This window comes from Gymnoscopelus microlampas (genome assembly GCF_963454915.1).
Source record: "Gymnoscopelus microlampas genome assembly, chromosome: 3".
NCBI lineage: Eukaryota > Metazoa > Chordata > Actinopteri > Myctophiformes > Myctophidae > Gymnoscopelus > Gymnoscopelus microlampas.
Window position 1 is genome coordinate 24,138,841 of NC_139940.1, and position 14,086 is coordinate 24,152,926.

The window sequence follows — 14,086 nt, forward strand, 5'->3', positions numbered from 1 at the left end:
CTTGTTTAACTTAGAACTGAAAAAGGCTGTATCTCGCTTCCTAAGCACTTTTTGTTTTCTGTGAAAAAAACTCTGGCACTTTTCAGAATCAATTCTGAAATAATTCTGTCAATCCTGGCACTCAGTGAGTTAATTGGGAATTTAGCAGATGCTCTTATCCACACAGGTTCTTAATTGCACAGAACATTTGAATATTTAGTAGCCAGTTGCAGGTACTTCATTTAATTCTACTGATAACAGACTATCAATATCATCCTTAAAACACTAAGTGTGGTTTTTGGATAAGTGGCAAGTGAAGCAAACAGACACCAATATTGTCTCAGTGATTGCAGTTCCAGAATCTCTTCTGTTTTATTGGGTGCAAGATATTAATAACATGAAGTTATGGTAATGGTCTATGCAACTCATTGCTTGATAAGCACTCTTATTAAAAAACAGCTTCCATCAAGATAGAAATACCTGGTGATCATAGAGTAATTAGCCTTAAACTCACCTTTTAAGTGGATCGGTGGACCTAAACTATGCACATCATATTGTGAGAGCTGCAACAACCCTGCTTTTCTGTTTGCCAGTGCTCGTTGAATACTATGTGCAGTGAGTAGTAAGTAATTATACAACAGACTTCCTGTCTGTAGTCAAATTAATTTGTAGTATCAAAACGACCCATTATCTAGTAACTGAACTGATTAGTATTAACCCATTCAATCCGAGAACGCATCTGTCAGTTTTAGATTTTAGCTATAACCATTATTTTATACTTAGGCTATTTAAAAATAGCAGATCTACAAGCTCATAGCGTGGCACTGAGGGCCGTGCTATGAGCTTGTAGATCTGCTATTTTTTTTTAAATCGTGCGCAAATCTTTGAATACATATATTATTTTTAAAGGGAACATTTGTAACTCAAATCTTTGCTTCCGGAAGTCCCTGGAACAAAATATTTTACAAATGTATATTGTGGGCGCTGGGGGCGTGTCTCCTCCTCCGCGTCATCAGCGCCCATACCCTAGGTGGGGTTGGCGAAAGGGCCCACTCTGTGTGGAGTTTGCATGTTCTCCCCGTGTCTCTCAGGGTAGTTGATACCCTCACAAAAACATGTAGTAATCCTGGTCACTAAACTCCTCCCCCATGACAGCCGGGGCGCCTGATGGAGGGGAAGGGAACTGGTTGGAATAACGTGTTCCTTCCACGCGCTACGTCCAACCAGGGAAACTCCCTCCTGTCAGGTGACAAGAAGGTCAGTTGGCTCTCATGCATTGAAGGAGGCATGAGCTCGGCCCTGGCCTTCCTAGGCTGGTGAGGGGAGTGTAGTGCCCAGGATCACTTAGAAAATTGGCACGGGTGAGAAATAAGGGTTACAAAATCGTGGGATAAAAAAAAATAGAAAAAAAACAACAAATGTATATTCAAAGATTTGCACACATTTTCATGATTCTTCAAAAATAGCAGATCTACAAGCTTAGAGCGTGGCACTCTGTGCTGCGCTATGAGCTTGTATATCTGCTATTTTTAATAGCCATGTAATCTAAAATGACAGCGATGCTTTCCTGGATTGAATGGGTTAAGAAAGTGGAAAGTGAGTGTATAGCTTCATGAGGTATCGTCTCACCCGTGCACCACAACAGAGAACTGCATTAATATACTGGTCTCAGAAAGAGTGCAACCTTACATGACTCAAAAGATATTACAGACAAAATCTGAGGATCCATTATCATTAGTCAACATAAAACACAATGAGGACAAAGACAAGAAATTCTCAATCGCCAATTTATTCTCAGTCAATTAAAAATAATTCCTAATGTGCTCTAGACTTTTCTCAATTCTAACACTGCTCTGGTCACTTTTTTCCATTTTTGATTCTGCTTCATTTGGACTTTGATCTCTTCATCTTCACAGCGCATTCTTCAAGCGTCATCCTCAGCTTCCTCCTCAAATTCTCCCTCCTCCTCAGCGGTGGCGTCCTGGTACTGTTGGTATTCTGACACCAGGTCATTCATGTTGCTCTCTGCCTCTGTGAATTCCATCTCATCCATGCCCTCGCCAGTATACCAATGCAAGAAGGCCTTACGACGGAACATGGCTGTGAATTGCTCAGATATGCGCTTGAACAGCTCCTGGATGGCCGTGCTGTTGCCAATGAAGGTGACGGCCATCTTGAGGCCGCGGGGTGGAATGTCACAGACGGCGGTCTTGACATTGTTGGGGATCCATTCTACAAAGTAGCTGCTGTTCTTGTTCTGGACATTAAGCATCTGCTCGTCCACCTCCTTCATGGACATGCGTCCGCGGAACACGGCGGCCACGGTCAGATAGCGGCCATGACGTGGGTCGCAGGCAGCCATCATGTTCTTAGCATCAAACACCTGCTGGGTGAGCTCAGGCACTGTGAGGGCGCGGTACTGCTGGCTCCCCCTGCTGGTCAAAGGAGCAAAGCCCGGCATGAAGAAGTGAAGACGGGGGAAAGGGACCATGTTGACGGCAAGTTTGCGGAGGTCGGCGTTGAGCTGGCCGGGGAACCGTAGGCATGTGGTCACCCCGCTCATGGTGGCCGACACCAGGTGGTTGAGGTCTCCATAGGTAGGTGTGGTCAGTTTGAGTGTGCGGAAACATATGTCATAGAGGGCTTCATTGTCAATGCAGTAGGTCTCATCTGTGTTCTCTACTAACTGGTGGACCGACAACGTAGCATTGTAAGGCTCCACCACTGTGTCTGATACCTGGAGACAAAAATGAACAGAGAAAGGAATTCATTCTCAGTTCCTTAGAACACTAATTCAAACCATGACAGGGAAAAAAAAGCATCCAAAAATAAAAACTAGCATCATGCAACCATCACATTTAATCACATGCGTAGCTGTAGCTGACCTTGGGGGAGGGCACCACACTGAAGGTGTTCATGATACGGTCTGGGTACTCCTCGCGGATCTTGCTGATGAGCAGGGTTCCCATGCCAGAGCCAGTACCACCGCCCAGAGAGTGGGTTAGCTGGAAGCCCTGGAGGCAATCGCAGCTCTCAGACTCTTTGCGGACCACGTCCAGGACAGAGTCCACCAGCTCTGCTCCTTCTGTGTAGTGGCCCTTGGCCCAGTTGTTTCCAGCACCACTCTGGCCTGAAGGAGCAGGAGAGAAACAAAATGGAATTAAAAACAAAAACTTCAAAACCACCCATCACTTTTTTAAATGTAAGATTTTTATTGTAAATTTAAAAAGCCACATTATTGGAGTGTAAACATTGGTGGCAGTAGAGAAGTTGCCTTTATTCATGTCAAATATAGTAAATATGGGCTCTCACCAGGGCCCCAGGGAAAGCTGAGACGCATCATGTTTGTTAGAAATTATTATTCTTTTGTACTCACTGTAATGTGTTTATGCATAATAGTTTATATAAAAGTGCTGCATACAGTGTGTGCCAGTGCTTCAGACATTTGTTTTTGTTGCAGTGTCAGAAGTAAAAGTCCCATTAATTTTCTGCATAGAGAATTGTATTATGAGCTGTCATAACAATCCAATGTACTCTTACCACAAGCAACATGGTTGTAAAACAATGCTATACGCTCCTGTAGAAGCCACACATCTGTATCTATGCAATTAAGAAAAGCTAGCTTTAAGAAAAACATGAATAATCTGCGATGTCATCGAGAAATACTACCCACAATCCTAAAGTGCAACAGCAACGACGACAACGTCTCTGATTGGTGGAGCTCATGTTACCATGGAAATGTTACCTCCCTGTGAATGTCACGTGAGTGAAAAGTCAACTATAATATTTTACAACACCGTACAATGTAAACACTGTAACAGCTTTTGGTTGTTGTAAAATGTGCTATATAAATAAAATTGTATTTTATTTGATAGTAACGACAACGGTTAAAGTTAAAAAGAAGCAAGCTAAATTATCCTTTGGTTGGAAGCATTGGAAAGGTGTGCACAGTGGTTTATCATTTATGGGAAGAGTAGTTCCTCCATTCTTAAAATATGTATACAGTTGGGGCACCACTGGCCTAGTGGTTAAGCGCATACCGTATATAGGCTCTAGTCTATGCTCTAATGCAGCCTAACAGCGAGTCCCAAGTTCGATTCCCGAGCCTGATGACCTTTGCTGTGTGTCACTCCCTGTTTCTCTCTCCCGGTTTCTTGTCTCTCTCTACTGTGTAATATCAATAAAGCCAAAAAAAAAGGCCTAAATACAGCTCAAGTGGAGTTATATGGTTTTTTAGCATTAATGTGGAGTTTATTTTCCGTCTGACTTTGTCATTCTAATCAATGGTGGCAAAAACAACTCTCCACAAGTTGGAGTTAGGTGGTTTCTGGTTTGACCGACAGTTTGATGATCCAATGGAGTTAGGAGGTTTAGTCAGAAGCGCTTTTTACAAATTTGTAAAACCCACACACAAACGTAAAGGGTGTTCAATAACACTGATTTATTACAGTACACAGTCTTGTGCCTTCGCCTTTTTTGCGTTTTCCCAATTCGTCCCTAATCAAATGTTTTATGGTCATGATTCATCACATTCACTGGCTGACTTGATTCCAGACGTATGGAGTAAATTAATGAGAAATTCTCTTCTGGCATTAGCACATGGTCAAAACGTGGGCGGTCGCTGTGTAGCTCTATAGTGTATTATTTTTATTTCATTTGTGAGCTCTATAGTGTATTGTTTTTATTTTATTTGTAGTGTAGACACTAATACATGTTTTACATGCACTTTGGGGTATTTTTCTTAGGAACATATTATTTGTCCTGTATCCTTAAGTTTTCATTCCACTCACCAAATACAAAGTTGTCGGGTCTGAAGATCTGCCCAAACGGCCCAGACCTCACAGAGTCCATGGTACCTGGCTCCAGATCCACCAGGATTGCCCTGGGTACATATTTACCTCCTCCATGAGAAAGAGAATGGGAGAAAGTAGCCATCAGCAGACAAGACTAAGCAAACATCTCTGACGGGAGTAGACAGTAATGAGGGATTTATACATACTTGCACGGCTGTGTCGTGCACCGAAAATAGCCGATCTACAAGTTCACAACGCGTCGCAGTGCTTGTAGATCGGCTATTTTCTGTGCATGACACGGCGTACAACCAAGTATAACTCAGGCTTAATATGGCCTTGACTTTGACTTTCTTTTATATAAAGTACCAAGTGTCAGAGGTTGTGGTTACCTGTAGCTTCATTGTAGTAAACACTGATCCTGTCCAGCTGCAGGTCACTGTCGCCATGGTAAGTTCCAGTAGGGTCAATGCCATGCTCATCGCTGATTACCTCCCAGAACTACAGACACAACATGGAAGGTATCACATGACAATTACTAACACTGAAAGTATCTTTCCATTAGCCATGTGGTTTACTGGAAGGAGGACTAGATGAGGAAAACAGCAGTGACTTTGTTTTTATTGAGGTTAGGGTTAGGGGGTTCTGAGAAAAATAACTGCTAACATCATCTAACCATTGAAACCGATACAGCTGTATATTTCCATATTCATAGGCTGTGTTGACAGCGGTGAATGGTTCTTTCAGACTCAAAAAGCAAGTGAGAAAGCACAAAGGATCTATAGATCAGTCCCGGGGCAAAACTTAAAATGAACTCTATTTGCAGGCGGTCACACTGACACCACACTGAAGAAGCCGATTGTCTTAAGATCTGTATTCACATCGTGTTCACTCTTTAAAAGACCACACTTGGATCTTCATGTGTTTTTCTCATAGGGGCTGGTGTGACTGCTGACGTGCAGGCAACCATTTGCAGGCATGCATGCATTTATATGTATGCACTGTGATTTTCTGTGGACAGCAGCATTAAGGAAGGGATTTAGAGTAATCTGGATAAGCAGGCTGTATTTCAGCTCCGTATTTAAGAGAGTGGAGTCAGCTGTAGACAACATAATATCACTGCACATTATTAAAACCATCTAAGGAGAAAGTAGAGACCTTAATCTGATGGCAATAACTACACAAAGTGCTGGGAGGAGGTGAGAGAGATGGCAATTGACAAACAATAACAGAGTCAGAGGCAAACTATGGACAGCTAAAGTGTAGATCGGGGCAGTAATCATAGTGAAATAATGGGGACAAGCAGGAAGCAATGCCACATCCTGACCCTAATTTACTACACTAGCACTCCAGCAAGCCTGTCAATCATATCCACTGGATATGATTGGATGGGGGGGGGCTATCAATAGTATTGTTCTAACACCGTACTGACAAAGACCCCAATACATCTTCAATACAAGACACTAGTGACATTTTCATTGCAGTTTCTTGGGCCTTGATATACAGTGATAGACAACAGTTCTCATTTTCAATGCAGATACCTTGAAATTACAAAAAAAAGTAGTACATAGTGGTAGTACATGAACTCTTTATCACATGGTCTTTGTTCTGCTATTGGGGCGTTTCTTTCTCTTCAGTAATGGAAAATTAAGTCAGCCCAGTAGAGACCAGTGATTTCACCCACACTGGGCATCAGCTGTTTCCCCTGTTCCTCCCCCACCCCATCCCTAATTTGGTTTAGTGAGCAGAGGAAAGCAGACATGATTATAAAGTCAGACCCCACTTTCCTGGACAATCTCTGTCAGCACAGATTGTGGGATAATGATGCATCCTGTAATACAGGGCCTTGCAAAAGTGTGGTTACCTAATGGCTAAAGATGCTTGGCTACCCGGCTCATCCATACAGTATGTTCTATGTTGGCCATTGATAGTGCTCATCAGCTAGGCCTAAATATATATATAAAAGAAGGGGAAAAAATAATGATCCATAATGACAGACTATGTGTATAATTATATTGTTCACTGAGGCTTCTGGTAGACTGAAAAACAAACTATCCTACCAGTAGACTGGAAGATGACAAAGACAACATCTAGTAAAAACGATTGTTATAAATGTGTTTCTCTACTTTATGAGAAACATGATATCCATTGCAAAATGGCACCTTTTAAAAAGGGAAAATAGTGTCTTTGTTAATTAGGCTGCCCCACCCTTCCCCTGTCCCGTCCCCCTCACTAATAGAGCGCTTACTGTACATCCGCAGTCTACATTAATAATTATCGTGATCGATATAGGATATTGATCCACCAATATTGTGAGGTGAAATGACTTGGAACGCATATTCTAACTCACATTGTTGTCCTAAACAGCAATAATAGGAGCTTGTGGCAGACAAAGGGACCAGGGCAGCGCTACATACACTGACAGTCTGACGGACCTTGACAAGTCAACAATAGGCTGGTTTCTCCGGACTTTTTGTCTTGAGGTCAGCCTGAATGAATCCCTACTGTCGAAATGCAGACACGCACCCGGTCCGTAGTGTGAACAAAACCCGTGGAGACTAGAGAACGTTACTGTTATTACCACTGTTGCCATGTCCACTTATAAGCGACTTTGGGCTTGTTTTGCTGTAAAGTTAACTTGCTTGTAAATATTGGTAGTTGCGGGTTGCGTTTTTTTGGCTTGTTTCTAAAGTGTACTTGCTTATTTGAGCTTGTTTCCCAAATATATTTGAATCATTATTTAAAACAGTGGTTCTCAAACATGGACCCCCAAATTATTTGTCCCTATAACTGTCCCTATAACTCCTCAACTGAAATGTTTTATGCCAGGAACCCCCCATTCACAAGATTTGTGTTGTCAAAATGTTTCAAATATTCCACATGTTTTCAAAATGTCTTCAATATATACCTATATATTTTTAATAGCAAATCTACAATCTCACAACGCGTCGCATCGCATTGTTTTCATAGACTTGTTGCTTGTTTCTCTCTCAAAATATGGCAACACTGAAACTGGCCCCATCCATCCACCCGGTTACCGCAGAGCAAAAGCTTACACAATACAGTGACAGCTCAAGTCACTGGCTGTCACTTTATTTAATATTTACTTAATCTACTGTGTTAAATTAATATATGTGTCTGAGGAAAATATACCAGCTTTGCCTTATTCCCAGAATCAAAGAATAAGACAAATTAATCAAATGCTCTTTTCTGACACGTATCAACAGCTGGAAGAAAAGTTAACATTTATTTATATATATGTTATAGCCTAAATGGGAGGGTAACCTCTTCCTTACCTTGGCACCAATTTGGTTACCGCACTGGCCTGCCTGGATGTGCACGATTTCCCTCATTGTGATTGTAAAAAGTGTTTGAACAACGAAGAACAGATACAGAACGAAGACAGACACCTAGGATGCTTCCACACCACGACCGGCCGCCGACCAATATCTCGCATCTAGGAGGGAGGACAAAGCCTTTATATCTCTGGCTGTGGTTGAGACGGGGCGTGGCCAACTGTAGTCCCCGCAGTTGTGGACTGGGATTGGCTCAGAGGAGATGACCCCCAGAGCTATTAGGCGGGGTTAGGATGTACCAGAGCCGTACGACGGTGCCGAAAATTACAGAGGGGGCTCGTCTAATAAATAAATAAATAATACTTGAATAAATAAAAACACCTACGAACAAATGCAAAACATCATGAATATACATTTAAAAATGCATATATGAATAAATATAAAGAAATATATTGAAAATAAAAATACCTATATAATTTATTTACAGATATATTTTATTAGATTTGTTTGTTTATGCTAAGGAAATCGGGGCATAAGCTTTGCATGGAGCAGCAAATATATATTTCAAGAATCTTTTACTGAGACTATGCTCTAATGGCCCTGTGTCTGGTGATGCTTGGCTGTCCATGATGAGAGTCTTACTGGCTGTGAATGTCCTGTTATTCATCATTTTCATCAGGTCACCTGCTTACAGGGGTGTCTGCAGTAATAAACAAATGGAGCCTGGAGGCCAAAGAGCAGGAATGTCATGGAGGCCATAAAGGCCAAACTGATGGGACCATGCACCATATACAGTACAGTATGTCCCTCAAAAAATGATATGCTCTAAGGCCACAGTGGCCTTTATGCCAAATATTGGCAATTTGTAAATACCAATACATTATCTAGATACATATACTAGAGGTTCGGGGCGCTACGCGGCCCTCACATCTAGAGTCACATCTACGTTGCACCGCCGATCCGATATGCCCATAGACTGTATATGGAGATCTCTGTATCTGTCAGTCCTTGTCCTTTTATGCCCATATATGGAGACCCCTCATCAGTATGTCTATATATGGGCATGCCCCCTTTTGTGCCCACACAGCACACAAAATTCAAAATGTACATGCCTTTCATACGTAAACCCATAAGGTTTTTTAAGAATTGGAACAAAAATTCTTGTGGGTGGACCTCTCAACGCAGTTACTGTAGGTGGGCTGAGAGCCAAGTTGTTAATTGAGGTGAAAATGTGTCCCATTCACTAGATATGAGTATGTAAAGAACCAGTGTAGAGAGAAGTACTTGTTTTTGTAAAAATACTAATGTGGAAGTAAAAACATATATAATGTATGTATTATTTTTTATATTATCTATAATATATTTAAAAAATTGACTTGACTCTCATTCACTCATTTCACAATCATATTATTGGAGTTAATGTGTTCATCACATTCATTTTGTAGCTTGTAAAGGTGGCCATGATTTATTTGTTTTCTGTTTAACTTTTAAGCTTAACGTTTTAGCTTAACCTATAATAATACATCATCATTTATCATTTAATGTATGTTTTGTAACTTTGTCATTCATATTCTAATTCTGCAAAATAACTGGCAACTAAAGCTGTTGTTTATCAATAAGAGTGCACTGAGGACCCTAGCTGGAGCCCTCATCCAGTGTAATTTTCTACTAGTTCTGCCACCAAAATGTGGAATGTCCTACCGCCATCAAACGTTGTGACTCCCTATCCTTATTTAAAACCACCCAGAGCAACTGTTCAACAATTGCAACATGGACCTATAGATAAGTCCTCTAGCTTGCCACCAGAGAGTACCATCCGCAAGTTGAGCCCCCCCTCCCCAATTGATGATGATTTGTATTGTATCGTATTGTATGTCCTGATGAATGAATTCATACGTAAACTCAGCTAGTTATATTGCATTGTATAATATTGCATTGTATCATTTACCTATGTGCAGACTACAAATATGTGTTAGTCTCACTCCTGAATGGATAAAATTGTTGTCCCAACCTGAAAATGTAGGTAGCTATTTTCTGTTTAATAGAGAGCTAGAGAGGCCCCTGTTACTGAACAAACACTTTCCCGACCCTGACATATGTGTTGAGGTGTCCCTGCAGAGCAGTTTCATGACAAAAAGCATTTGCTACAGTATATAGGTAGCTACAGGAAATGGGTCACCAAAAATCTGATTCATTTTTTGTTGTCAGATCTATAGGGTTACAGTTGTAAATCAGAGGGTGAAATTGTTCGTGTGCAAGCGCCATCATTTTGTTGTTTTCTAGGAAATAAATAAAGGGGGGGGGGGGCAGAGAGAGGGAGAGCCAGGAGAAATATCTAAATCAAAGATGATATCTACATAATGTACATATATACACAGCATAATAAGCAGCAGGTATGTATGTACATGGGGTTAACAATCAGGTAACAATCTATACATGGTAACAATTCACATCGTAGATCCACAAAGGAAAAGTAGTTCCTTTGTGGAAAATAGGGGAACAGTCCACATGAAGGGAAAGGTGCCAAAGAAGCATCAAAGCATCAAACCCAAGTGAACAACTTATTGACCCCCCTTCTAAGGATGTCAATGATAGCAATGTTGCCCCAATCAGTACATAACACTCCCAACATCCTGCACCTGCCAAACCAGGACAAACCACCTTGTGAAGCCTCCTGTAAGAGGCCAAAGATGGTGTGTAGATATTTTTCCTCTCTTCAGCCTCTTGTAACTTCAACACAGACTTGAAAAAGGAATGTACCAAAAAACATTCCAGACAATCAACAGCCAACGGCTCTCATCCTCAGTCTCTCCCTATGCCCTCTGTCTAGCATAGCTGCTGAAATAATTCTAAAATGATGTGACATATGTGTTGTAACAAGTCACAGCCAGCAGATGCCAGTAAGATCTCCTGCAAGTGTGGAGACCGGCAGGAAGCACATGCGGAGACTTAAAAATCAAATCAGCAGCCCTGCCACCAAAGTGAACAAATTAAACATCAAATATATCACTCTCGCATGACACAGAGTTCAAAACATTAACAGAACAATTTAATGGCAACCCTCCACTCCAGTTGAAAGCATCCTCCTACACTAGTTACCTCCAACTCTCCTCTCCCTGCTGATCAACCTCATATGCATGATGACAGAGCAAAGGAAAATATCTAATTCAAAGAATAATTTAAAGAAAGTTCAAACAAGAATACAAAAACTAAATGACAAAGAGGCTAGACAACTAAAAAGAATAGAAACAGGAATACCCAGCTGTCGCTTCTCCTGGTTGCTAACTGGACAGATTGTCATCGTTCCCAAACACCAGTCCTGTTCACATAACATACACTGCAAACATAACCATAAAACAGCTCTGCTACACTATGTCAGAGCAGTTGATTGCAAATAGCTTCACACCCATGGTGAAGCTAACTGAACCTGAATTTTGGGTTAACCATTAAGTCAAGACCCACTGTTTTGGGAATGGCATAATAATAGTCTGTACTGTAGCCTAATCTTGGCATGACACATACTGTGCATGACCAATTTATGTACAGTACTCTACTCAAGATCTCGACTCCCTACCCAAACTCAAAACAAACCTAAAAGAGTGGCTGACCTCGAAACACAATTGGGCTTAGTAGAACATAGGAACACCTCGGCCCCCACCCCTCCTTTTTCTGTAAATATACCTTTTGCTGCTACTGGAGCTTTTACCGATATGTATTGTATTGTATTGTATTGTATTGTATTGTATGTTTTACTGATGAATTGAGTACACTGGACCACAATGAAAATAAGCCCCTGAGGAATTTTGTGTTATCCTTTTAACTTTTGACTGTACCACATGTCAAACTTGATAATAAAGTATTCAATCAATCAAACTGTACTATCCCTAATTCCCAGTTCAGTTTGATCACTGGGAAAAGATAAATAACCCCTTCTGGTCCATCCTCTTCTCCAGGTTGATGTTAACACTTGCAGGAGTTTGGAGAATGCATTCAGATTGTCCAAGAATTGTTAAAAAATAATGATTTGTGACTTGTTTTAGTTAAAGCGGCACTACAGGTATGTACTTTTTTTATGAATAAAATGTAATTTAGCAAGCAGGTAGGCACAATTTATCATTTATTTTCATGGATAGTTGAAAAATAGAACTGCCGTCCAGACTCCGAATAGGATTGACAGGTTTCATTTAACATATTATTTTGTGATGCATAGGTTTTAATTTTCATATACAATGCATTATGCTTCGTCAGATATATGTTATGGGGGTAACTAACTGCCCTACTGCCGTAAGGGTCCTTGTATTCTAATGGCATACAGACACATGATCACAGTTTTCTTTGGTACAGTATCTGATGATTGAATCAGTTTACAACATCAGTGTGAGTTGTTTCATTGACCTTGTTGCCTTGTTGACACTCACATGCACGGAGTTACATACTCTGTGAGGAGGTCCAAATGTGTAGGGTGCTAGGAAGTATAAGTCGATAGGTAGTATAAGTCTCTGTTTCACAAAGCAACTTTAAATTTAGCTGATAAAATCATTCCATGGAACCAGTCTGTATTTGTATTGCTCTGAAGATTTTTCAGTAAATACTTTGAAGAGAATCTTTTTTGTGTTTTGCCTTTTCCCTACATCTACACATCGCTCTGAAGTCTGAACCCATTTGGTAAGTAAGACTAAATTCCTCTTCACATCTCCTCTGAGGAGCTCAGCAGATTGACCTCTGGCCTGGGTATGAAACCCTTAAATGAACCACAAATATATAATAATAATAATAATAATTACTGTGCTCATTTAACACATTTTAATGAACAACATCACTAAGAAAAATGTACATACATTTAAATAAATACATGAAGACAGGCCCAATCTTGCCTTACCCCTTATGCCTATACTTTCTTGCCGTTTTTTAATATTTTGAAAAACATTTTAGAACAGTGAAAATAGCGATCTACATCGACACATTGTGAGCTTGTAGATCTTCTATTTGAACAATAATAAAATGTTTTTAAAAAATAGTAAAAAAAAAAAAAAGGTTTAGGCATAAGGGATAAGGCGGTGTGCAAGATCTTGTTCAGAGTCACTTGTCACATTTGGCACACTGGCCCCAATCAGAGTCCCAGAGGAAGATCTGGTGGCTCACACAGGCCATACCACCAGATTTCAAGTTTCAAGGTTTAATTATTGTGCTCACAATACAATCAGTAGCCTACTAGTTACTGTAGGCAGTAAAAAGATTTTACTCTAAGCGTTCCTCATTAGAGTAAAAATTTAGACTTGTTAAAATATTTAAGTCAAGGCATGTAAGACCAAAAAGAGGTTAGGATTAGCAAGATAAAATAAGGATAGAACAAGAGAGAGAGAGAGAGAGAGAGAGAGAGAGAGAGAGAGAGAGACAACTAAATTGGCAACAATGATGGCACATCGTGGCAGTAAAGTGCAAAATGTATAGATCTATATAGATCTATGAATGTATAGAACATACTTTTCCATTCCTTCAGTGCCAGTGTCAAACATGGTGATACACGGTAGGTGCAGTAAGTGATATATTTTGGTTAAAATAAGTGTTAAATAGCTCTATATTCTAGGAATCATTTCTAGAGTGTTTGTTCGGTAACAGGAGTCCCCCTGCCTCTCCAGCTCTTTACCAAACAAAACAAGTTCAGGTTGGGATACCAAGTTCATTTGATTGTATGAGAACTCATACAGTATACAGGATAAACAAGTGAATAAAGTTGGAACTGGAACACTATCAAAATTGAAGCTGATAAATGGGTACTCTTTAATAATTGGATGAAATTTGGTGACCCACCTGAAAATCTATTTTCTGTTTATTAAAGACCTGCAAAGACCCCTGTTACTGAACAAATACTTGATTCAGAATATAGAGCTTTAACTTTTTCACACAAAACATTTGGTTTTAACCAAAAACATGTTACTTACACTACCTTTAATTGTTATTGAATCAAAATAAATCAATTCACTTAAATCAATCCATGGGAGCTTCCATGATGTGTTGGTT

At 40.3% G+C, this 14,086-nt stretch overlaps 1 protein-coding gene across 1 annotated transcript; it reads right to left on the minus strand.

Annotated features, from left to right (window-relative positions):
- Window positions 1-1,766: 1,766 nt before the first annotated feature.
- On the minus strand, window positions 1,767-8,199 carry LOC311042787 (tubulin beta chain-like). The gene is made up of 5 exons (XM_084053791.1): window positions 8,066-8,199; window positions 5,162-5,270; window positions 4,770-4,880; window positions 2,865-3,109; window positions 1,767-2,716 (listed from the first exon to the last, which is right to left on the minus strand). Exons 1-5 carry the CDS (start codon window positions 8,120-8,122, stop codon window positions 1,904-1,906), a joined length of 1,335 nt encoding a protein of 444 aa, XP_083909917.1. The 5' UTR covers window positions 8,123-8,199; the 3' UTR covers window positions 1,767-1,903.
- Between the last annotated feature and the right edge of the window lie 5,887 nt (window positions 8,200-14,086).

Coding starts and splice junctions, on each gene's coding strand:
- LOC311042787 (XM_084053791.1), bottom strand. CDS start 8,122: ATGAGGGAAATCGTGCACATCCAGGCAGGCCAGTGCGGTAACCAAATT. Junction 4,881..5,161: donor TTACTACAATGAAGCTACAG/GTAACCACAACC, acceptor TTTCTCATGGAG/GAGGTAAATATGTACCCAGG. Junction 3,110..4,769: donor ACCCGACAACTTTGTATTTG/GTGAGTGGAATG, acceptor CTGCTCCTTCAG/GCCAGAGTGGTGCTGGAAAC.